Below are 24,878 nucleotides of genomic sequence, written 5' to 3' on the forward strand. Positions count from 1 at the left end.
TCAGTGGGGTACACACATTACATATTTTATACGCACAACTATGAGACAATCACCTATATATATATATGTATATATAAAAGTGCATGTCAAAATCAAATATATATATATATATAAGTGAATGTCAGAAAGTGCATGTCAAAATCAATATATATATATATATATATATATGTACATATCAAAATCGTCTTCAGCTGGATTAAACCTTACAGAGCAAAGGCTGTGCAAAGAAACTTGCTAAGTGATTGCTTCATCTCCTTCCCATCCATAGCAACTGAACTCCCACAAATAGCACAGAGAGCTGCAAAGGTTGAAGAAGTGGAGAGCAACTCGCCTTGGCAGTTCAAACCTATGCTCGCGACCACCCTTTCTGGTCTAGCACCCAGTTCAACGAGCAGCAGACGTGGAGAATGCAGTGTAGCAAGGAAGCAGTGCGTGCGGTTACCGACAGCGCAGGGTTGCAGGACAGAGCAGTCCGGATGCAAGAAGGCAGGCAATGCAGTAGCTGCGCAATGGTTGTGCGGTGACGATTCGATCCCATATAAATACATATATATATATATATATATATGTGTGCACATGAACCCAAAGAAGTGAATGAAGTGCAATGACTATGCAAATAATGTTGGAGTGACTGTGCAGCCAGGGACCCAGCGGTGCCAAACTGTCATACTCATCATCAGAACAATGTACACGCACACAAAAAGAAATTGCAAGCTACTGTTAGCAAGTCAAAAAGGAAGAGGAAAAAGAGGTGGTGGTGACAGAATTATTGCAAAGAAGAAAATAGGGAAATGATGGTGCACGGCACCACTTGCAAAAATGTGATTAAAAAAAAAAAAAAAAAAAAAAAAAAAGGAGGGCGACATAATTATTGCAAAGAAGAAAATAAGAAGAGGGTGGTGCACGGCACCACTTGCAAAAGTTTGATTGAAAAAAAAAAAAGGAGGGCGACATAATTATTGCAAAGAAGAAAATAAGGAAAGAGTGGTGCACGGCACCACTTGCAAACATTTTATTTCTTTAAAGGAAAAAAGTCTGATTACAAAAGAAAAAAGGGCAGAAGACACTACTCGAAAACTATGTCCCTAAAACTAAGGAGGCGGTCTTCAAGCAAGCCTTCCAAAGCCTTCAAAGTCTCTACCTCGGTGAGAGACAGGATGGGCAACTCCATAGCCATGTATTTCTCTTGTTCTAGGCGTGAAATCTCCTCTTGGCATTGAGAAAGTGTAGCTCCCTGCTCCCCGAGAACACTTTCAAGTTTTGATGCCTCGATGCCCAGCTGTTCTTGTTCTCGCATCAACGTATCTAGACGTACCCGGACGGAAGCTAAAGAAGTCTCTGTAGATTGATAATCTCCCGAAACAACTTGCTGAGAAGACCAGGCTTGGGTTAGTGACAAGTCTATTGCAGCAAATTGGTGAGCTCTAACATCTGGACTCAACTTCTTTGAGGAAATAACAAGCAAGGAAGAATACTCAGTTGAGGCGGCCATAAGTTCGGCAATCTTGATCTTCAAGGATGAAGAATCAATGTTAAGATTGTCAATTGCAGAAATAAGTTTCGACAAGTCCTCCTTAAGCAACGCAAGGTCCTCCGACGGGCATTTTGAAATCCTCCCCTCAATATGGCTCTTGATATCCATTGCCGCACGAAGATTGATGCGATGAATAAGCTGCTTAGTACCACTAAGGTTTGGCCCTCTCAGAGCTAGCTGGCAAAGGTATAGAACGCATGACGGGATCTTGCATGCCTCCACCTACACACGGCAAACTTAGGAAACTTGACGAACTTGGGATAAGCTCTGTACCAGGTGGATCCCCAATCTCCTCGCCTGTAGGTAGGTCGCATCCAAATAGCATCTCCGTATAAGAATAAATACATGTGGTCGCCAAGTCAAAAGAACAAGAAGGCCCAACCTAAAGAAAACAAAGAAAGCTGTTAGAAACAAAAGCTAGAACAATGAAAGCAGAAGAAGTCATAAGAGAGAAGAAGATGCATACGTCTTTCTCAAACGACACACTGCCATCGAGTTGAGGGAGCCTAAACGCTTCTTTCTTCTTATGACGAAAATTGACATTGTTATCGGCCTGAGCGCCTTCAAGACGTCGCTTGTTTAAAACTTGTTGACCCTGCCGCAAAACAAGTCCATCTTCGTGCGAATCAACTTCATCACCAGCCTCTTCAGATACATCCAGATGTTGAGAAGACAAGCGTGGGCATTGAGGGACTAAGACCATTGGTCTATCTTGCAAAGTAGCAGCACTCGCGCAATCAAAAGATATCAGTTGTGTAGGAACCACAGAACACCCCCCCTTCAATACATTAAGGTGTGAATAAGAAGAATTGGTACCACTTGCCATCCCCAAATTCTCATAATGTACCTTTGACCACCAACTTACGTAAGCACGGGTCACTGGACTACTCTTGAACTCGTCTTTGGCCGGCAGGGTGATAGAAGCATTTGTACATGCACGGGTACAAGACTCCCAATGCATATACACGGCTTGCAAGGAGTCTAATTGGTTTTTTTCCTTCAGCTTGCCTGGCACATTTTGGACAAAACCAAATTGCCTACTAAAACGGTAGGGACTATACAGCTGAACAATGCATCGATCTTCTTGCCGCAAAGAAACATACCCTGAGCGAAGACTTATAAGGTAAGATAAGTCTGAGAAGTGAAGATGCGAATCATCCATGATGCCTCGCCGCACCGAGCCAACTCTCGCCAGATAGTCCATCTTCAAGCCTTCGCAGCTTCTAAACAGTGCTTGCGCCTGGGAATCATTGAGGCTCTTCGAAGAAAGCATGCCAGAATACTTCGTCATCAAAGGCCCTGACTTGTTTAGAGTTGAAGAAAAAAAATGAGTGCCGAAGTACTCACCCAACCAACCATACACATAGTGGTAGGGAAGAACCGCAGCACGATCTTCAGTGTTTGCCGAGTTCGAAACAACACTCAAGCCGTTATAAATATTGGCCAAAACCGGGATAACAAGACTGAAAGATTCACCTGTAGCCATCTTGCTAGCAACTTTGAAAACCCCAGGACGAACAAAGTTGACGTCGCCAATTGGAAAAACAAACTTACAAAGCCAACAAGCTAAGAAAACAGCTAGGTAAGATTCTTCCACATGCTCTGATGCTATGCCAAGGTCCTCAAACGCTCTCAACTCGGCAGGGGAACGGCGCCTAGCTGAACCAATGGCACCAGACGGATATGGGTCTCCTTTTGGCTTAGTGGTTTTGTTGCAACTTCTTCTCTTCAAGGACTTCTTGTACCTTGTGTCCTCCCAATACCAGAAGCGGATCCATGAAGAAATCTTCACGCCTGATTTACCTCGAGCATCTTGGGAAAGCTTGTGATATGCCCAAAATAAACAGCGACAACTCGCAGGCAATCCTCGGTTATTGCAGAGAGAAAGTTCCTCCGCACTAGGAACGACCTCGTCATAAAACTTACCTTGGATTGGCAATCCCCCTATCTTGTGGAGATCCCAAAGTGAAATTGACATATCTCCTTGAGCTGTATGAAGCGTGTTAGTCGCTGAACACCAATGCTCGAAGAACGCATGAAGGACAGAATGATGGAGGTCATAACTAAACAAAGATGCGTACACGGCATGGTAAAGGCCCACGCTAGTAAGCACATGTTTAGATCGGCCTAAGACATCTTCAAGCCACTCCCAATAAGACTCAGTAAAAACAGCTTCTCCGGTAGTCGACAAGACATCATTCCAAGCCATAGCTCCGCTGCGGATGTGATCTCCGAGAAGCTTAAACGAAGCCGGATGATTGTCACAAGCATGGTGCGAAGGGTTCAAGATAAGAATCCTCAGTATGCACGCCTTCTTCTCCGTATTTGATCAAACAAAGTCTGCCACCTTCCAAGATACTTCAGAAGACCACGACTTAATATGCATGGAGTTGTCTTTTGTAGGAAGAGCAAGCGCCTTAAGGCCAGTCAGTGGGGCGTAAATCTTCAGCGTTGTTCCCCTATCTTGCGAATCACTTTCCTTCGCGAGAATGGTGATGGTGTTGCTCTTAAAACATTTGAAAAATACCATGACCGCAACAAAGCAAAATCAGCCACAAAACTTGAGCAGCACACCAACAAAAGCAGTACACCAAAATCAACAAAGCATATGTACACCCGCAGTCCTGCCCGCTCTGCCACCAGCTACCACACCTTTGGAAACTTCATGAGGGCCCTAGCATCATGCTCTGTCTTCCCAAAAAAAAAAAAAAAAAAAAAAAAGGGAAAAGAATCGTATCATCACAACAAGGAAATCCATCAGTGGGGTACACACATTACATATTTTATACGCACAACTATGAGACAATCACCTATATATATATATGTATATATAAAAGTGCATGTCAAAATCAAATATATATATATATATAAGTGCATGTCAGAAAGTGCATGTCAAAATCAATATATATATATATATATATATATATATGTACATATCAAAATCGTCTTCAGCTGGATTAAACCTTACAGAGCAAAGGCTGTGCAAAGAAACTTGCTAAGTGATTGCTTCATCTCCTTCCCATCCATAGCAACTGAACTCCCACAAATAGCACAGAGAGCTGCAAAGGTTGAAGAAGTGGAGAGCAACTCGCCTTGGCAGTTCAAACCTATGCTCGCGACCACCCTTTCTGGTCTAGCACCCAGTTCAACGAGCAGCAGACGTGGAGAATGCAGTGTAGCAAGGAAGCAGTGCGTGCGGTTACCGACAGCACAGGGTTGCAGGACAGAGCAGTCCGGATGCAAGAAGGCAGGCAATGCAGTAGCTGCGCAATGGTTGTGCGGTGACGATTCGATCCCATATAAATACATATATATATATATATATATATATATATGTGTGCACATGAACCCAAAGAAGTGAATGAAGTGCAATGACTATGCAAATAATGTTGGAGTGACTGTGCAGCCAGGGACCCAGCGGTGCCAAACTGTCATACTCATCATCAGAACAATGTACACGCACACAAAAAGAAATTGCAAGCTACTGTTAGCAAGTCAAAAAGGAAGAGGAAAAAGAGGTGGTGGTGACAGAATTATTGCAAAGAAGAAAATAGGGAAATGATGGTGCACGGCACCACTTGCAAAAATGTGATTAAAAAAAAAAAAAAAAAAAAAAAAAAAGGAGGGCGACATAATTATTGCAAAGAAGAAAATAAGAAGAGGGTGGTGCACGGCACCACTTGCAAAAGTTTGATTGAAAAAAAAAAAAGGAGGGCGACATAATTATTGCAAAGAAGAAAATAAGGAAAGAGTGGTGCACGGCACCACTTGCAAACATTTTATTTCTTTAAAGGAAAAAAGTCTGATTACAAAAGAAAAAAGGGCAGAAGACACTACTCGAAAACTATGTCCCTAAAACTAAGGAGGCGGTCTTCAAGCAAGCCTTCCAAAGCCTTCAAAGTCTCTACCTCGGTGAGAGACAGGATGGGCAACTCCATAGCCATGTATTTCTCTTGTTCTAGGCGTGAAATCTCCTCTTGGCATTGAGAAAGTGTAGCTCCCTGCTCCCCGAGAACACTTTCAAGTTTTGATGCCTCGATGCCCAGCTGTTCTTGTTCTCGCATCAACGTATCTAGACGTACCCGGACGGAAGCTAAAGAAGTCTCTGTAGATTGATAATCTCCCGAAACAACTTGCTGAGAAGACCAGGCTTGGGTTAGTGACAAGTCTATTGCAGCAAATTGGTGAGCTCTAACATCTGGACTCAACTTCTTTGAGGAAATAACAAGCAAGGAAGAATACTCAGTTGAGGCGGCCATAAGTTCGGCAATCTTGATCTTCAAGGATGAAGAATCAATGTTAAGATTGTCAATTGCAGAAATAAGTTTCGACAAGTCCTCCTTAAGCAACGCAAGGTCCTCCGACGGGCATTTTGAAATCCTCCCCTCAATATGGCTCTTGATATCCATTGCCGCACGAAGATTGATGCGATGAATAAGCTGCTTAGTACCACTAAGGTTTGGCCCTCTCAGAGCTAGCTGGCAAAGGTATAGAACGCATGACGGGATCTTGCATGCCTCCACCTACACACGGCAAACTTAGGAAACTTGACGAACTTGGGATAAGCTCTGTACCAGGTGGATCCCCAATCTCCTCGCCTGTAGGTAGGTCGCATCCAAATAGCATCTCCGTATAAGAATAAATACATGTGGTCGCCAAGTCAAAAGAACAAGAAGGCCCAACCTAAAGAAAACAAAGAAAGCTGTTAGAAACAAAAGCTAGAACAATGAAAGCAGAAGAAGTCATAAGAGAGAAGAAGATGCATACGTCTTTCTCAAACGACACACTGCCATCGAGTTGAGGGAGCCTAAACGCTTCTTTCTTCTTATGACGAAAATTGACATTGTTATCGGCCTGAGCGCCTTCAAGACGTCGCTTGTTTAAAACTTGTTGACCCTGCCGCAAAACAAGTCCATCTTCGTGCGAATCAACTTCATCACCAGCCTCTTCAGATACATCCAGATGTTGAGAAGACAAGCGTGGGCATTGAGGGACTAAGACCATTGGTCTATCTTGCAAAGTAGCAGCACTCGCGCAATCAAAAGATATCAGTTGTGTAGGAACCACAGAACACCCCCCCTTCAATACATTAAGGTGTGAATAAGAAGAATTGGTACCACTTGCCATCCCCAAATTCTCATAATGTACCTTTGACCACCAACTTACGTAAGCACGGGTCACTGGACTACTCTTGAACTCGTCTTTGGCCGGCAGGGTGATAGAAGCATTTGTACATGCACGGGTACAAGACTCCCAATGCATATACACGGCTTGCAAGGAGTCTAATTGGTTTTTTTCCTTCAGCTTGCCTGGCACATTTTGGACAAAACCAAATTGCCTACTAAAACGGTAGGGACTATACAGCTGAACAATGCATCGATCTTCTTGCCGCAAAGAAACATACCCTGAGCGAAGACTTATAAGGTAAGATAAGTCTGAGAAGTGAAGATGCGAATCATCCATGATGCCTCGCCGCACCGAGCCAACTCTCGCCAGATAGTCCATCTTCAAGCCTTCGCAGCTTCTAAACAGTGCTTGCGCCTGGGAATCATTGAGGCTCTTCGAAGAAAGCATGCCAGAATACTTCGTCATCAAAGGCCCTGACTTGTTTAGAGTTGAAGAAAAAAAATGAGTGCCGAAGTACTCACCCAACCAACCATACACATAGTGGTAGGGAAGAACCGCAGCACGATCTTCAGTGTTTGCCGAGTTCGAAACAACACTCAAGCCGTTATAAATATTGGCCAAAACCGGGATAACAAGACTGAAAGATTCACCTGTAGCCATCTTGCTAGCAACTTTGAAAACCCCAGGACGAACAAAGTTGACGTCGCCAATTGGAAAAACAAACTTACAAAGCCAACAAGCTAAGAAAACAGCTAGGTAAGATTCTTCCACATGCTCTGATGCTATGCCAAGGTCCTCAAACGCTCTCAACTCGGCAGGGGAACGGCGCCTAGCTGAACCAATGGCACCAGACGGATATGGGTCTCCTTTTGGCTTAGTGGTTTTGTTGCAACTTCTTCTCTTCAAGGACTTCTTGTACCTTGTGTCCTCCCAATACCAGAAGCGGATCCATGAAGAAATCTTCACGCCTGATTTACCTCGAGCATCTTGGGAAAGCTTGTGATATGCCCAAAATAAACAGCGACAACTCGCAGGCAATCCTCGGTTATTGCAGAGAGAAAGTTCCTCCGCACTAGGAACGACCTCGTCATAAAACTTACCTTGGATTGGCAATCCCCCTATCTTGTGGAGATCCCAAAGTGAAATTGACATATCTCCTTGAGCTGTATGAAGCGTGTTAGTCGCTGAACACCAATGCTCGAAGAACGCATGAAGGACAGAATGATGGAGGTCATAACTAAACAAAGATGCGTACACGGCATGGTAAAGGCCCACGCTAGTAAGCACATGTTTAGATCGGCCTAAGACATCTTCAAGCCACTCCCAATAAGACTCAGTAAAAACAGCTTCTCCGGTAGTCGACAAGACATCATTCCAAGCCATAGCTCCGCTGCGGATGTGATCTCCGAGAAGCTTAAACGAAGCCGGATGATTGTCACAAGCATGGTGCGAAGGGTTCAAGATAAGAATCCTCAGTATGCACGCCTTCTTCTCCGTATTTGATCAAACAAAGTCTGCCACCTTCCAAGATACTTCAGAAGACCACGACTTAATATGCATGGAGTTGTCTTTTGTAGGAAGAGCAAGCGCCTTAAGGCCAGTCAGTGGGGCGTAAATCTTCAGCGTTGTTCCCCTATCTTGCGAATCACTTTCCTTCGCGAGAATGGTGATGGTGTTGCTCTTAAAACATTTGAAAAATACCATGACCGCAACAAAGCAAAATCAGCCACAAAACTTGAGCAGCACACCAACAAAAGCAGTACACCAAAATCAACAAAGCATATGTACACCCGCAGTCCTGCCCGCTCTACCACCAGCTACCACACCTTTGGAAACTTCATGAGGGCCCTAGCATCATGCTCTGTCTTCCCAAAAAAAAAAAAAAAAAAAAAAAAGGGAAAAGAATCGTATCATCACAACAAGGAAATCCATCAGTGGGGTACACACATTACATATTTTATACGCACAACTATGAGACAATCACCTATATATATATATGTATATATAAAAGTGCATGTCAAAATCAAATATATATATATATATAAGTGCATGTCAGAAAGTGCATGTCAAAATCAATATATATATATATATATATATATGTACATATCAAAATCGTCTTCAGCTGGATTAAACCTTACAGAGCAAAGGCTGTGCAAAGAAACTTGCTAAGTGATTACTTCATCTCCTTCCCATCCACAGCAACTGAACTCCCACAAATAGCACAGAGAGCTGCAAAGGTTGAAGAAGTGGAGAGCAACTCGCCTTGGCAGTTCAAACCTATGCTCGCGACCACCCTTTCTGGTCTAGCACCCAGTTCAACGAGCAGCAGACGTGGAGAATGCAGTGTAGCAAGGAAGCAGTGCGTGCGGTTACCGACAGCGCAGGGTTGCAGGACAGAGCAGTCCGGATGCAAGAAGGCAGGCAATGCAGTAGCTGCGCAATGGTTGTGCGGTGACGATTCGATCCCATATAAATACATATATATATATATATGTGTGCACATGAACCCAAAGAAGTGAATGAAGTGCAATGACTATGCAAATAATGTTGGAGTGACTGTGCAGCCAGGGACCCAGCGGTGCCAAACTGTCATACTCATCATCAGAACAATGTACACGCACACAAAAAGAAATTGCAAGCTACTGTTAGCAAGTCAAAAAGGAAGAGGAAAAAGAGGTGGTGGTGACAGAATTATTGCAAAGAAGAAAATAGGGAAATGATGGTGCACGGCACCACTTGCAAAAATGTGATTAAAAAAAAAAAAAAAAAAAAAAAAAGGAGGGCGACATAATTATTGCAAAGAAGAAAATAAGAAGAGGGTGGTGCACGGCACCACTTGCAAAAGTTTGATTGAAAAAAAAAAAAGGAGGGCGACATAATTATTGCAAAGAAGAAAATAAGGAAAGAGTGGTGCACGGCACCACTTGCAAAAGCGTGATTAAAAAAAAAAAAAAATTTTAGGGCGACATAATTGTTGCAAAGAAGAAAGAAAATAAGGGAAGGATAGTGCCCACTTGCAAAAGTGTGTTTTAAAAAAAAAACAAAAAAAACAAAAAAAAAAGAGGGAAATAACACATCTTGGTGATATGTTTTATCTGTATTTAGCACAATACACTGAATAAAATAAAGCATGTCCATTGATCTTCGAGAAATTACAAATGCGTACAAAAAAAAAAGAAAAAAAAGATGGAGCTTTCACAAAGTTTGCTCACATGAAGCCCCACTACTTGGCAAAACTCCAGGAGCGGGAGGCATCGAAGATAGAACATTCGAGGCCTCAATACTTGGTTGAACGCTAGATGACGAAGGAAAAAGGTGCCTCTGGAAGAAAACCGCAAGCCTTTGACGGTCACTTTGAATTCGACCTTCAGATTCTTGCAGCTGATCAAGCTTCCTCTTCATGCTCGTCGAATAATTATTTGCAAGCACGTGCAAATCTTTATTCTCGCGCTTAAGATGTTTGATCTCTTGTTTAAGATTTTCCACCTCCACCATCAATGATTCAACTTGACGGGATCGAGCGAGTAGGCGTTGGCCCATGTTGGACACAGAGCCCGCACATTGAACACTGAGAGCTAGGGACTCTTGAACGGCCAACTCATCGGACTGTCTTGAAAGCAGCCTATTATCTCTAGGAGTGAGGAGGTTCCTAGCTACTACCGTAGCCGTTGTTGCATCCTGCATCACGGAGTCTTCACCTGTAAGAGGGCCATTAGAAGATAAGAAAGACGGGCACCATATATTACCCTGACGCGGCACACCTGTATCACCGTTGAGACTCAAATCTAAGCAAATGTTAGATAGGTTAGCCATTTTCAAAGATGTTAAAAGGAAAGGGTGGGACGAAGTAAAATCTAAAAAAAAATACACCGGAGATGATTTTCACAAGCAGGTAATATTCAAAGTGTGCACGTTGGATGTAATCGATACCTCTATAAAACGAGAGGCGACACAGCCATCGATTAAAAAAAAATTGAAGAGACACCACTCTTCAAATCTTAAAAGCCAGATTTCCTGCATAAAGTTCATCAATGCTTTTCAGACGCAACCTCAGCTTTTCAAATAACACGTGCAACTTTGTCAAAGATCTCTGACAAAGTTGAAAACGCGTGAAGGTCATTATCCCAACCACCACACTTTTGCCGACAAGCGTGGGTGACAAAGTCGCACCCGCACTACTACTTGCCATTAAAATCTCTATATATGTCAACATTCATGGCAAGGCATACATCCAAAAACGCATGACTCTTCTTCTCGGCCGAGAATGTAGTTGCAACCAAACCTCTCAATATGCTCAGTTTTCTTCTTCCCTTGAGAACACCTATTCAACCAAGTCTTCGAGAGTAAATGTATCCCATATCATTAGGGTTGAAAGCAAGAGTATCGCATAACATGCCTTTCCCTCGTCCTTTCCTTTGTTCTTGTTCTTCCCTGAAAGACAAAGAGAAAGAGAGAGATCAGTCGGCACTTGGAATCAAGCTTCCCGTTTGGAGCCGACTGCCTGGAATCCCTTCCCTGATTGCTTATCCAGCCCTGCTCTCAAGTACTCATCTTCAACCATTGATATACCCCCAAAGAAGATACCAGATGCCTGGAGTACATATGAGGCAGGAGGAAACGGTAAATCGAAGCATGTGGAGACAAACGCAGCAAATATATGTACTGATTCATTCACTGCTTCTTCAAAAGAAAAAGTATCTCATATCATCAAGGGCGAAAGCAAAGGTATCTCATATCATGCTTTTTCCCTGTCTTTTCCTTTGCCCTTGCTCTTGCCTCCAAGACAAGGAGAAAGAAAGCAATCAGTCGGAACCCGAAATCAAACTTCCGATCTGGAACTGATTGCCCAGAACCTTTGCCTGATTGCTTACCTAGCGTTGCTCTCGAGTACTCATCTTCAATTGTTGGTGAGTCTCGAATTCCCTCAGCGCATATTCCAGGACAGGTGACGGAGTGTCGGCTCTTTACACTGAAGCTGCTAAGCATAAATGAATTACTGAGAAATGATGCCCTGAAAGACCATTTAAAGGCAAAGGGTTGCGCACCACCTCGGGCTATGTAAAAGAAACAAGCAAAAAAAAAAAAATGCGGTACAAGGAGCTGGAACAAATTGTTGGAGTGCAACACCTTCCCCTGCAGAACCATCCAGACAGAGGAGTTTAAGTCAAATCCAAGCTCGACATCATTGTTCTAATCAAAGAGCTCGAGAAGCCTCAACAACCCTCCGCTGGCGCCGTCGCCAAAAGAGCAAAGCCTCGTCCGCGCGACGCTGTTAAATCGTCAACACTTCTTCAAAAAGCAAAAGTATCTTATATCATGCTTTCTCCATGTCCTTTCCTTTGTCCTTGTTCTTACTCGCAGAGCAAAGAGAAAGAGAGCAATCAGCCGGCACTTGGAATCAGTCTTCCGATCTGGAACCGACTGCCTGGAATCTATTCCCTGGTTGCTTACCTAGCGTTGCTCTCGAGTAGTCATCTTCAACGGTTGATACACTTCCAGAGAAGGGACCGCATCTGCTTAGAGAACAGCTAAGACGAGTGACAATGAAACATCAATCTTGTGGATCGTCAGCAAACGCAACAACTGCATATGCTGAGTCATCCTCTAATCCTCTTCAATATGAATTGGAAAGATTGAACAAAGAAATAGGTCATCACCTTCACCTCGTGCTTGCCTGCCATGTGTCTAAATCCTGAAACCGCTCATGGTCCTATTTTCACTCAAGATCAAGCCTCAATGGCCCTTGAAGAAATCACAAGTCCGATTCAAAATCAAGTGTTCGCCACCCTTGAATCAAATTCAAACTCCAGATAAGAAGAGTAAGTTCAGACCTTCGGAGGAGACAAAAAAAAAAAAAAAATTAAAATAAAATAAAATAAAATAAAAAAACCCCTCTAGCCCAGTTCAAGATTAAGCCTGTGGAAAATCAACGATTGGAGGAAACCAGAAAATCTTCCAGTCGAATTCAAGTTCAAGCCCTGACGGCCCTTGAAGAAATGTCCAGCCCAATTCAAGATCAAGCCTTGACGGCCCTTGGGTTGACATCTACATTAAGGAACTTCAAAACGCATCTTCTACACATGATAAGCATGTGTATACGACGCGCCTTGAAGTGGGGGCATTTGTAGACACCGAAATTTCAGTGAAATAAATGTTAACCAATGTATTAAAATTACAACATTTATTCATTTCACTTACATCACACATTCATTTCACCTACATTACACATTTACTTCACTTACCAACTCCACTCATTTCACCAAAAAAAATGGATGGTGGTGATTCACTCTCTTGGCCTATAAATAACCTTCTCCATCAAGTCAAAAAGAAGGAAGGAATTTTAGAAACCGACACCAAAACCTTGAACCCTTGAAACTCTAAAGCTCTCAAGAAAATCCCGAAGGATCAAGAAAACACTCTTCGTTCTTCGTCAAATCCTCCTTCAAGGTCAAGCCCCAACGGCCTTTGAAGAACTTCCATCGACTCAAGATCAAGCCCCGACGGCCCCTTGAAGAAAGTGTTCATCATTCATCATCCGTTCATCCTAAGATCAAGCCCCAACGGCCCTTTGGATCAACAATCTCAACAAACCTATACACCCATTCTTCAAGATTAAGCCCAACGCCCCTTGAAGATCCATTCATCAACTGTTCATCCCTAGATCAAGCCCCGACGACCCTTTGGATCAACAACTCATCCACAAACCTACACCCTACGAAGATAGAATCAGAGGATCCAATTACAAAGAGATTGTAACCCTAAAAATCATTAATATATTTTGTACACTTATTCTTATTTCTTGTTTCAGGAATTTTTCGTGTTTACAGTTGTGTCTAGTGCTCCTTTGTGTAAAGTGTTTGAGTTGTGAGGATATTCAAGGGCTAAAGTTTTCCTTGAATATAAAATAATGAACCTTATATATGTCAGGCGTAGGGTGTAGGGCTTGAGTATACAAATTGGTTGATTATTAAAATAATGAAATCTTGTATACGTCAGGCGTTGGGGAAAGTGACTATATAATAAAGTGGAAACTGAGAGTTTATTACAAAAATTGGGTTTAAGGGATGAACGGGAGTTAACTCATACTCTAACGTATCCAAAGTCAAGTGATATAAGCATGGTATGGGACATGTAGGCTTGGGTGCCTTAGGTATGTGTTGACGGGATTAAAAGGGAATGAGTACACTCATCCATCTCATGTGCATATATTTCATGCATTTGAAAGAATTGTTACAATTTAATTATTATTTTGTTAGTAGTTTTTGTTGTGAATTAGTTTGTGCACTATCGTTATTCCGCTGCGTATTTTAAAAATTTGTATGTAAGATTTTGTTGATGTATGGTGTAATTGTTATAATTTAATTTTTATCTTCCACCATATCTTGGTTGTATAATTTATTTCTATAGCTAAGATATGACTCACATCCTAGCTCGTGAATAATATTTATTCTTGGGTTTGGGCGTGACAAAATGGTATCAAAGCTTAGGGATTAGATACCCTAGGATAGTACCGGTGGTGGTTACCAGATTTGTGGATTAGACTTGAAATTAGAATTCCATTGAATTTCAGATATCACGTTCTCATATAATGTTGAGATTTGATTATCTTGATTGCTGGTAATTTCTTGGTGAACTAGAATGCGTGTAGACTTGTACTATAAATTATAAGAATTCCACGTCACTGGAAGAGCTACAAATCGTAGAGAGTAAAGTTACATATGTGTGGGTGTGTCTGCATATTTATGTATGTATGATGATCCATATCTTTTGGAAATTGAGTTTTGTTTTAGGAAAACGTTGGAAGTATTTTAATGATGTTTCTTTATTTCACTATACTTATCTGTACAATGGTTTTATAAAAATAGCAATTCAACTATTTATTGTTGTTTAACGCTTGAAATTGGTTCACAGGAATCTATGTTTTCTTGAGTAAACGTTTGTAAATTTTGATGGAGATACGAATTCTAATGTAATTCATTCCTACTCACAAAGGAAAAAGAAAGAAAAAGGGCCATTGCAAAGTGAAAGTCTCGTTCCTACACGAGTTGGAAATGATGTCGATAATAATTATCATTCCCACATACTTTTGCAGGTGTTTTTATACCTGCTTAGCTTAGGTTGACTTCTTGGATTGTAAGTGTAGTGGCAGGGCTCTTTGTTGCCTGGCAAGTCAAGTCTAATATGTTTTGATAAATGAGACGACTAGAAAGAGTGCGAGAAGGACTTGTAGGATTGTAACTGGAGTGGAAGTCAACGTCTAAGATATTTTGATACAGCTTATCTGGTTAAGATCAATCAATCAAAGGAAGGATAAGTTTCGGCTTCTGCTTGCAGCAATCTAACTCTTTTGTTGCAATTTTTATCAAGAGATGGATACGAAAATTCTACTCTGCTATGCGTTGAGATTTTTGCTATGTTGCACCTTCATTGCTTGTATTTCCACGGCGTCTCACACCATCTCTCCAGGCCATTCTCTCTCCGGGGAACAAACAATCACCTCTCCAAGTGGAAAATTTGAGCTCGGTTTCTTCACACCAGCAATCACCTCTCCAAGCGGAAAATTTGAGCTCGGTTTCTTCGCACCAGGTATACCTCAAAACTATTACGTAGGCATTTGGTACAAAAATCTACCCAATCGGACTCTAGTTTGGGTCGCAAACAGAAAACATCCTGTTTGTGAACCGTATTTGTCAGTATTACGACTTGTCGAAAATGGAAACTTGACCTTAAGTGGCCCCTCCAAAGTTGCAATATGGTCGACTAATTCAAGATCAAGGGTCTTGAATTCTAGTGTAGCAAAGCTTCTTGACAATGGGAACTTCGTCATAACGGATGCATTTAATTCATCTGTTGTCAAATGGCAGAGTTTCGATCACCCGACGGATACTTGGCTCCCGGGTGCTAAGCTTGGATACAATAATCGTACGAGGAGAAAACTAGTTCTTACATCCTGGAGAAATCGGAAAACTCCTGCACCTGGTCCTTTTTCTTCTGAGCTAGATGAAATACCTTTTAATTTATCTTCATATCCTGATACCTTTACTAGAGGCAGACTTGAAATCAATGGTCAGCTAAAGTTCTATGCCTGGGACCAAGGCTTTAGGGAGTGGACTTTGATTTCGGCTGAACCATCGGACCAGTGTGCGGTTGATTCTTCATGCGGTGCTTTTAGTATTTGCAACCAGCGGAGTTCTCCTCGTTGTGGTTGCCTCGAAGGATTTGAACCCAGAGTCAGGGAAAGTTGGATGCTAGAGGACTTCTCAGATGGCTGTGTGAGGAAATTTCCTTTTCACTACAGTCCCGGGGACTCATTTTTGGCGATAACTGATGTTGGAATTGGATATCCTAGGAACTATGAGCAAATTATAAATGTGAGCAATGATCAATGCAGATTAGAATGCTTAATAAATTGCTCATGCAGTGCCTTTGTTTATAATTTTATTGATAGTCGTCGGTGTTTCATTTGGATAGGGGATCTATATAATATACTGACAATGCCATCCGAATCCATTTCCATAAGTTATTCTCTAGACAGCCCAGGATTGCATCTCCGGATTGTGGATTCTACAAGTGAGACGAAGAGAAAGAGAAAGACTACTTGGACTGTAATTGGAGTAATTGCAGGGTTCTTTTCCATCTTAAGTAGTACTTTCATTGTCATGGTATTCTTTAGAAGGAGATGGTCAGCAGGAGCATTGGCGACTACCGACGATTCTTTGGTGCTTTACAAGCATAGAGATTTAAGAAGAGCAACAAACAACTTCTCTGAAAAACTCGGGGAAGGAGGCTTTGGTTCTGTATTCAAGGGGACGTTGCCTAACTCAACGGCCATAGCAGTGAAAGAGCTGAGAAGTATGAACCAGGGAGAGAAACAATTTCGTGCTGAAGTGGGAACTATCGGTGTAATCCAACACATTAATCTTATTCGCATGCGGGGATTCTGCTCCAACGCTTCAAAGAGGTTTTTAGTTTATGACTACATGCCAAATGGTTCTCTGCAATCTCTTATACTTGGAAATAACCCGAGAATGTTAGATTGGAATGCTAGATATCACATTGCAGTAGGGACTGCCAGAGGATTGTCTTACCTCCATGAAGAGTGCAGAGACTGCATAATACACTGCGACGTTAAGCCAGAGAACATCTTGTTGGATTCAGAATACAGTCCGAAATTGGCGGATTTTGGTCTTGCGAAACTCTTGGGGAGAGACCACAGCCGGGTTTTGACAACCATGAGAGGAACTGTGGGCTATCTCGCACCAGAATGGTTTTCAGGTGAAGCCATCACCCCAAAAGCCGATGTGTTTAGCTATGGGATGTTGCTGATTGAGGTCATATCAGGGAGGAGAAACAGAGAAGGATTAGCTGACGGGGTAGAAAACTTCCGTCCTATCCGGCTCGCGAATGCAGTTAATAAAGGGGAAGATCTTTTCACCTTGTTGGATTGCAGGTTGGAAGGCAAAGCTGACAGAGATGACCTAAGTAGAGCGTGCAAAGTGGCTTGTTGGTGCATTCAAGAAGATGAGAAGGATAGGCCAACAATGAGGCAGGTTGTTCAAATTCTTGAGGGAGTTTTGGACATCGGTGTTCCGCCAGTCCCGCAGTTCCTCCAGCGCCTTATCAGAAGTCCGGCAGAAGGCATTAACTACCTGGAAACTACATCCGATTCAGGTTGATGGTCATCGATGTCCAAAGTGCATTTCAAGCCGAAGTCAGCAACTGTGCAACAAGAATTCATGAGGATCAGATGAAGAACGTGAGGGTTCTTGCAGTGTGATTGTAAATATAACCTTATCTTGAAGGCAGTAGGTTTTGAATATTTCCAGTTCAATAAATATTGGTTATGTAATGATATATTAAAAAGAGAAATGATTTTCGCACTCTCCAACCACCCATCTTTTTTTTTTTCTTTCTTCCAAGTCATTTCTTTGTTTTTCCCCCTTAATTCTCCTTAAATGTATTCGATTTAACCGCTGAAAAAAAGAGGAGTTGCAGACTTGCAGCACGAAGAGAAAAGGGGAGCGTGAAAATCATTTCCATAAAAAAATGAGTTGCACATCTTCTAGTGTGTAGTCGATAACTCGATAAACAGGCCAAGGAGATCAATTTCTTATGGACGCAGCATGGAAAGATGCAGTGGAAGAAGCCTGCGAAAGCGGAGTTAGTGTAATTGCTGAACCCGGTGGCAGCATTAGAGATGGGGATGCCATGGACTGCTGTAACAAGTATGGAGTTTCGCTTTTTTCACAAACGTTAGGCACTTCAGGCATTGATAACGAATATGTTGTATTCGTAAGGTACAGGTTTTCGCTCTTGGGGAATCCTGCAGACATGCTTGTTCGATATCGAGGCATAACATTATGTTTATGTAATCTGAATGCGGATTTGAGCTACCATAGATTTAAATCTGTCTATGCTTGTTATATGTTGATCTTGACGTGTAGTTGCATGAATGTAATTTGTTCTCATGTCTACCCAGAGGCTAACGTCATTTGTAGGCCCACACAACCAAGCGAACCACCTATTTTGGAACTGGTACAAAGGTGGTTCTGCCTAGTTGTGTGAGTGGGCATACGGATGACATGATCTTCTAAGTGGACACAAGATTTTCTCGTAATTCCATGGCTTTCTAAGACTTTTGGGATGCCACATGCTTGAGTCTCGGACGATCTTTGCGGATTAGTTTTAGGAGATATTGTAGGGACCTGGTCGCATTCATAGTCTGATTACCCCAAACAGGGAAGGAAGGGTAGCAAAAATATTACAGCCCTTAAAGTCCAATGGTCTGCAAGACCAATATTTGTTCATATCTGGTTATGATCCAATGAAAGGAAGGACAATTTTTGGGTTCTGTTTGCAGCAAATCTAACCCCTTGTTGCAATTTTATCAAAGGGACGGATACGAAGATTCTACCATGCTCCAGTGTATCATACTCATTAGGATTTTGATTATGTTCTACCTTTATTGCTTGTATGTCCACTGCGTTTCACGCCATCTCTTCAGGCCAGTATCTTTCTGGGAGCCAAACAATCACCTCTCCTGGTGGAACATTTGAGTTCGGTTCCTTCACACCACGTGAATCTCAAAACTATTACATAGACATCTGGTACAAGAATCTACCTATAGTTTGGTTCACAAACCGAAAACAACCCGTTTCTAAACCAAAATTTTTGCGTATTAGAACTCGAAAATGGAAACTTGACCTTGAGTAGCCCTCCAAAGTTACAGCATGGTAGTTCAAGATCAAATGTTTCTAGTTCTGGTGCAGCAAAGCTTCTCGACAATGGGAACTTTGTCATAACTGATGCATCTGATTCATCCGTTGTTATAGGGCAGAGTTTCGATCACCTGACGGATACTTGGCTGCCGGGTGCTGATCTTGGATACAATATGCGTACCAAGGGAAAACGAGTTCTTACATCCCGGAGAAACCTGCAATATCCTGCACCTCGTCTTATGGTTTCCAAGTTTAGTGATTTTTTGTAAGGATGATATGTGACGAAAATTCTAAAAGTTACCCTTCAAATACAAAGTAAATTAACTATTAAACTGTAATTGAGTCACTGTATTTTTACACTAGCTTTGCTTCAGTTAATTGTGTCACTGTATTAAACAACAGATCTTATCTGCAAATCATGTGGTTGGGAGTACTCTCATATTTTCGCCGATCAGTTTCAAGGATATGCTCCGCAATCGTCCTTTGTATGACAGCATCCGGCATGATCCCGCTTGTTAACATACGCCCATACAACACGAGGCCTTCAGCGGTTCTTCCTACCTTGCAGTAACCGCGAATCAGAATCCCGTATGCTACTACATCGGGCACCAAGCCCCTGTTTATAGCACAATGAAATGCAAGGGATGCTTTCTCCACAAGTCCTCTTTTACAAAGACCATCAATGAGGATGCTATAACTGACTATATTTGGAGAGACGCTTTTAAGCATCTCTTCGTGTAGTTCAAAGGCACTTTTTGTGTTTTCAGACTTGAAAAACCCGTCAATCAGACAACTATATGTGACCACGTTCGGTTCAGGATCCCTTTCATGCATTTTATCGAACATCAACATCGCATCGTCCATTTTACCTTCTTTACAAAATGCATCAATCAATATAGTGCAAGTAATGGCATTGGGTTTGCACTGCCCCTGCATCATCTCTTCAAAAAGTTGAACAGCCACCTCTAACCTTCTCTGAAAGCAATAACCACAAATCATTGTGTTGTATGTAATGATATCAGGTTCAGGACCACTTTCAGCAAACCGCTCAAAGACTTCCTGCGCAGCATCTATGCAATTTTCTTTGAACAGCATATTGATGAGGACATTATAAATGGCAATATCGGGATTTACTCCATTTCTTTGCATCATCTCAAATAGCCAGAGTCCGGCAGGTAAATGTCTCTGCTTGCAGCAACCATCAATCAGTGTGCAATATGTTACAACATCAGGTAAGAAACCCTTCTTTACTGATTGGAAGAAAAACACCAACGCATCGTTTAATCTCCCTACTTCAGAAATACCCTTAATAAGCACGGTATTCGTCACCACATCTGGTTTTATGTTATAAATTCCCATTTGGATGTACACCTTCACAGCATCCCTCAATCGTTTCAATCTGCAGCAACCATCTATTAACATGTTGAAAGTATAGACATTTGGCTTAACGCCCCTATGAACAGCTTGAAAGAAGAACCTAAGAGCATCACCCATCAGCCCATTTTTGCAAAGGCCATTTAATAACACACCGTAAAGAATAATATCAGGTTCATAGCCCATCTTGATCATACTCTCGTACAGCTGAAATGCATCTTTTAAATTCCCTATTTTGCACATTCCTTCAATCAGACTACTATAAGTCAGAATCGATGGCACAAAACCACATTTCAAAATCCGACCAAATATTCCACAAGCCTCCGCAACCTTACCATCCTGACACATGCTGTTAATAAGAATGGTGTAACTAACAGAGTTTGGTGAGATCCCTTCTTTCAGCATTCTTCGGTAGACCTCCACTGACTTCACCAGATCTCCAATTCTCACGTAAGCATCCATAACAGAACTGAAAATGACTACATCCAACTTAATCCCACAATCCAACGCCGCTGAAAAAAGCCAACACCCTTCCTCGAATTTCCCTGCCTTAAAAAAACCATCAACTAGGATACTATATACAACCAAGTCAGGACCGATACCCTTCTCTATCATAATCTTGTAAAGCTTCTTTGCCTCTTCCAATTTCCCATCTTTACAATACCTGTTAATCATCGTGCTAAACGTCACCACATTTGGCTTCGGACCAACTGTTAGCAATACCGTAAAGAAATCTTCACCATCTCCAACCTGATTTTCTTTACAAAGACGTCTTAAAAACTTGTTACAAGCAACAATGTCAAGCGAAAAGCCTCTGTCAATCAATGCACAATGAAATTCCAAACCCGTTTCGAATCTACCCTTGTTCAGAAGACCAACCATAACAAACTCATACACACAAAATTGTTGTCCTCTCAATGCACTACAGATTTCTCCATATGCATCGAGAATCATGTCGACGTGATTCGCATCAACCAAACAATTCAGCATTCTAGACAACGCATAAGGAGACACCGGAACACCCAATTTATACATACGAATGAAGGTATCAACAGACGAATCCAACATCCCATTTCGACAAAAATTCTCAATCAGAAATCTACAAACAAGACTAACATCGGAACTGTGATTCCGAAAACAATCAGAAAATGCAGCAAAATAGTTAAACTGAGACCCGAACTGACCTACCATTGTGTCGAAAAGGCGGGAAGCCGGAGCGAGCATCCGGTGGCGGAGCAGCAGGTGAATGAGGTCACAGAAGGACTGCGGGGAGTGGTGGAGGCCGAGGGAGCCGTGGGACCAGTCGAAGAAGCGGAGGGCCGAAACGGGGTTGGATTGAAGGGAGAGAAGGATGGGGTGGAGGTGGTGGGGTTGTAATTTGGAGAGAAAATGAGGGTTTAAGAGTTTGGGGTTGTTTTGGAGGAAGGCGTTGGAGATGTGGTGGATCAGGGTTTTGGAAGAGAACGGGGGTAAAGTAGAATAGGGAGAGAGAGAGCGGCACCGCCGCGTGAGGAGGAGTAGTAGTTTTGAGACTGGAGAGGAAGAGGAGGCAGATATCATGCTGGTTCAAGATTCGGCATCCTTCATCCATGGACGAACCCAGAGCACCTCCTATGTATTCTCCGACGACCCAAAGCTGTTGGGATTTCAGGTTTGGGGTGGTTAGGGGAGGCGGAGGGAAGAGATGATTCAGGATTGGGGCTGAGGAAGATTGGAAAGGTGCAGGGTTGTGGTTGGGGTTTAAGGAAGGGGTTTAGTTTAATAGGGTTTATTTTTTATTTTTTTTGTTTATTTTTTTTGTTCATTACATCGATATTTTTACACTAAAAGAAGGAGAAGTTTTGCAAAATTATACAATGAACAGCCTAATTTGGTATCGAATTTGCCATCCACGAGATTCGAACTTAAACCTCTCACTTTCAAGTGAAAAGGAATACCAACATAGACCAAAATTATGTCACTTCATTAATTAACAGAAGACTCAATAAAAAAAAATTTAACGGAAGTACAAAAGTGCTGAAGAAATCAAACTAGTATGAAAAAATGAAGTCAAAATTTTAAAAATTTTGAGAATAATAAAAGGAGAATTTACTAGTTTATTTATTGTAAAGTGAGCTTCGAATAATATATTTGCAGCTTATAAACGCGAAAATTCATGTTTAGATCACTTAGACATGTAGATTTGAGCAACAACGACGGTGAACTTTTACACAGAGTTGAAACTTGTGAACTTCGTCATGTTTACTTTAAGATGAAATTTTATGGCTAATGAATAGACTAAGACTAACTCGAGTTTATAGTATTTTTTAGGTTAAATCGATCAAGCTTATGCCTCTTGTCAGCATCTTTTAGTGTAGACGCTAAGAAGAACTTTTAAACCTTTGTTAACCAAAAACTTATGAATGCAAGTATAATTTCTGTATCTCAAATTTTCCTTTTTATTATTGTTACACTTATACACTAATTACGTGTCTACACGATATGATATAAACTAATCTATACTGTTCTATTTTCCATTTTCTGACTGTACATGGCTCACATGTTACTTTCAGATTAGGAATCCGATCGTGCTAGTACCAAACAATATGGTTTGGTACTAGCACGCTCGTGAAGATTTTACTCGTTCAATGTTTTTAAGTGCCAATTCTTTTGTCCCGCAGCTTAAAGGACTTCAAGGAATTTACAGATGCATTAATTGGATGCAGTCAAAGGCAATGGGGTTGTTCTAATGGAATCTGCAGCTACCGTCGATGCAACAGAAAGAGAGCGAACGGAGCACTATCACAACTTGCCGGCAAAAGAAGCCGTGTCAGGTTACTTAGAACAGTAAAACCAAATGCAGATTGTTGCAGGGAACTTATCCTCAGATTTTCACGTTTGTAAGATCTTGATGTGCCTATGAAGGCTTCTGATTCAGATTTTATTAGAACACTTTGCTTCCTCCCTATTTGCGTATCATATTTTCACGCTGACATATAAAAGACTCGTTGAAAATACGTGTCAAACTGGTTGAAAACTGAGATTTTTCACATAAACAGATCTTTATTTATTTCACATATGCATCATCTATGATAGGTATTAGATACATATTTCTTTTCATTCTTCAAACTAAAATTAATAGTAAATATATATGCTTCATAAGCTTTATTATATAATATAGTATTAGTCTACTCATAAAACTTACTTTTCAGCAAGCCAAAGTTACCAAGATCCGCTCGAAACCGTGAAGTATTAATCGTTCCATATGATCATTTCTATCCCAGGAGAAGTAACACAGTTCCTTCGACGACTCTAGCAGACCACAGAGTTGCACGATCATCAAGATTACGGTTCTCCTTACGCACTACCTTATGTGCGACATCCACGCCATAGTCTGCATGAATTTTCGCCTTCAACTCACCGACAGTAGTACCATGGTACACAAAGACTTCACAATATAAGTTGTTAGCCACTATAGAAATCCCAACTTTAATCTTGTCAAAGACAAGGATGGTGGCATTAGCAGGAATGTTATAGCTTTGGACAGTAAGTTGATCTTCCAAAACGAGCCCTTCCCATGAGAACTCTTGCCTATCTGCTGCGACTGGGACAACTGTACCTGGCCATGAGAGATCTGGCCCATCAGCGGTGAACGGGAAGGTAAGCGTTTGCGAAATCAGTAGTTTTACTTCGATAATTCTTGCAGAGTAGGGAACCACCAGTGTGCCTATTGCTCCTTGCCAATTGACTTTGATCTCCACTGTCTGCAGTACATCAACCAGTAATTATTTTCGTTATGGACATGCATGCAGGCGTATAAATTTAGAAGAAAAAAAATATATTAAGAAGTAATAAATTCGTATTTAGCAGATGACGCTTACGAAATTTTCTTACCGGAACCGGATTCATACCATCAGGATCCATTGGTGTTCTTGAGGAAGATGTATATTTTCAGACGAGTAATAAAAATGGTTGAATGACAAGCTTGTTTAAAATGTATATGTTCATGGCATTAGCATGTTTGACTGATATTTGCACACACACTACAGGTTCCTTTGATTTCATGCATATTTTGTTGTGTTTTGACAACATTACAATATACGTGAAAACATGCATGTATAAACAAGTATAATTTCATTTTAATTATTACCTTGTCCCATTCACAAATAATAATTCTAAAATATATAATCTGTCCCCGATTCATAATTTAAAACATACATGCATTGTAATACGTACTAAAAAAATTATCCCATTGTTAGCGTAGATCAGCTCGACGCACTCCCAAAAAATTGACTTCGACAATGACTGAGAGATCCAGTTTTACTTGCAAAAAGAATAAAGTGGTTTACTATTACTTGAACCAATGCCCTTGAAATAAAATCTCACAACCCATGTTCATAATTTAACACGTACATTAACAGAATCTCATTTAGTGTAGGATGTAATGAAATTTTTGTGCAAGGTTACAAGTTTTAGGTAAAAACCCATACTTTTGTTCACCCGATCATTAATTCATAACGTGACAGAGAGTCGACTAAAGCCATGTCATTTCATTAATAAACGGAGCATTTGACAAAACAAATTAACGAAAGTACAAAAGTGGCAAAAAAATCATACGTGTATGAAAAATGGTCAAATTTTGGAAA

At 41.4% G+C, this 24,878-nt stretch overlaps 2 protein-coding genes and 1 pseudogene across 3 annotated transcripts; 1 reads left to right on the forward strand and 2 right to left on the reverse strand.

Moving 5' to 3' along the window:
* Positions 1–14,880: 14,880 nt before the first annotated feature.
* On the forward strand, positions 14,881–17,549 carry LOC148692530 (G-type lectin S-receptor-like serine/threonine-protein kinase At2g19130 pseudogene; annotated as a pseudogene). Its single transcript, XR_015953970.1, has one exon. The product of XR_015953970.1 is annotated as a G-type lectin S-receptor-like serine/threonine-protein kinase At2g19130 pseudogene (transcript).
* A 1,616-nt stretch (positions 17,550–19,165) lies between these two features.
* LOC137744557 (uncharacterized) lies at positions 19,166–21,954 on the reverse strand. The gene is given in 2 exon segments (XM_068484342.2): positions 19,166–19,309; positions 19,312–21,954. Coding segments are annotated over 2 exon segments (2,541 nt in total). The 5' UTR covers positions 21,814–21,954; the 3' UTR covers positions 19,166–19,270.
* A 1,321-nt stretch (positions 21,955–23,275) lies between these two features.
* On the reverse strand, positions 23,276–24,196 carry LOC148692531 (uncharacterized). Its single transcript, XM_088681010.1, has 2 exons — positions 24,127–24,196; positions 23,276–23,996 (listed from the first exon to the last, which is right to left on the reverse strand). Exons 1-2 carry the CDS (start codon positions 24,154–24,156, stop codon positions 23,508–23,510), a joined length of 519 nt encoding a protein of 172 aa, XP_088537136.1. The 5' UTR covers positions 24,157–24,196; the 3' UTR covers positions 23,276–23,507.
* Between the last annotated feature and the right edge of the window lie 682 nt (positions 24,197–24,878).

This window comes from Pyrus communis, chromosome 12, assembly GCF_041283825.1.
Source record: "Pyrus communis isolate YQ-2024b chromosome 12, ASM4128382v1, whole genome shotgun sequence".
NCBI classification, from domain to species: Eukaryota; Viridiplantae; Streptophyta; class Magnoliopsida; order Rosales; family Rosaceae; genus Pyrus; species Pyrus communis.

Excerpts from the sequence above, each read along its gene's own strand:
- LOC148692531 (XM_088681010.1), bottom strand. The coding sequence starts at position 24,156 with ATGGATCCTGATGGTATGAATCCGGTTCCG. Across the intron at positions 23,997-24,126 it reads ATGGTATGAATCCGGTTCCG|ACAGTGGAGATCAAAGTCAA; the intron begins GTAAGAAAATTT and ends GATGTACTGCAG.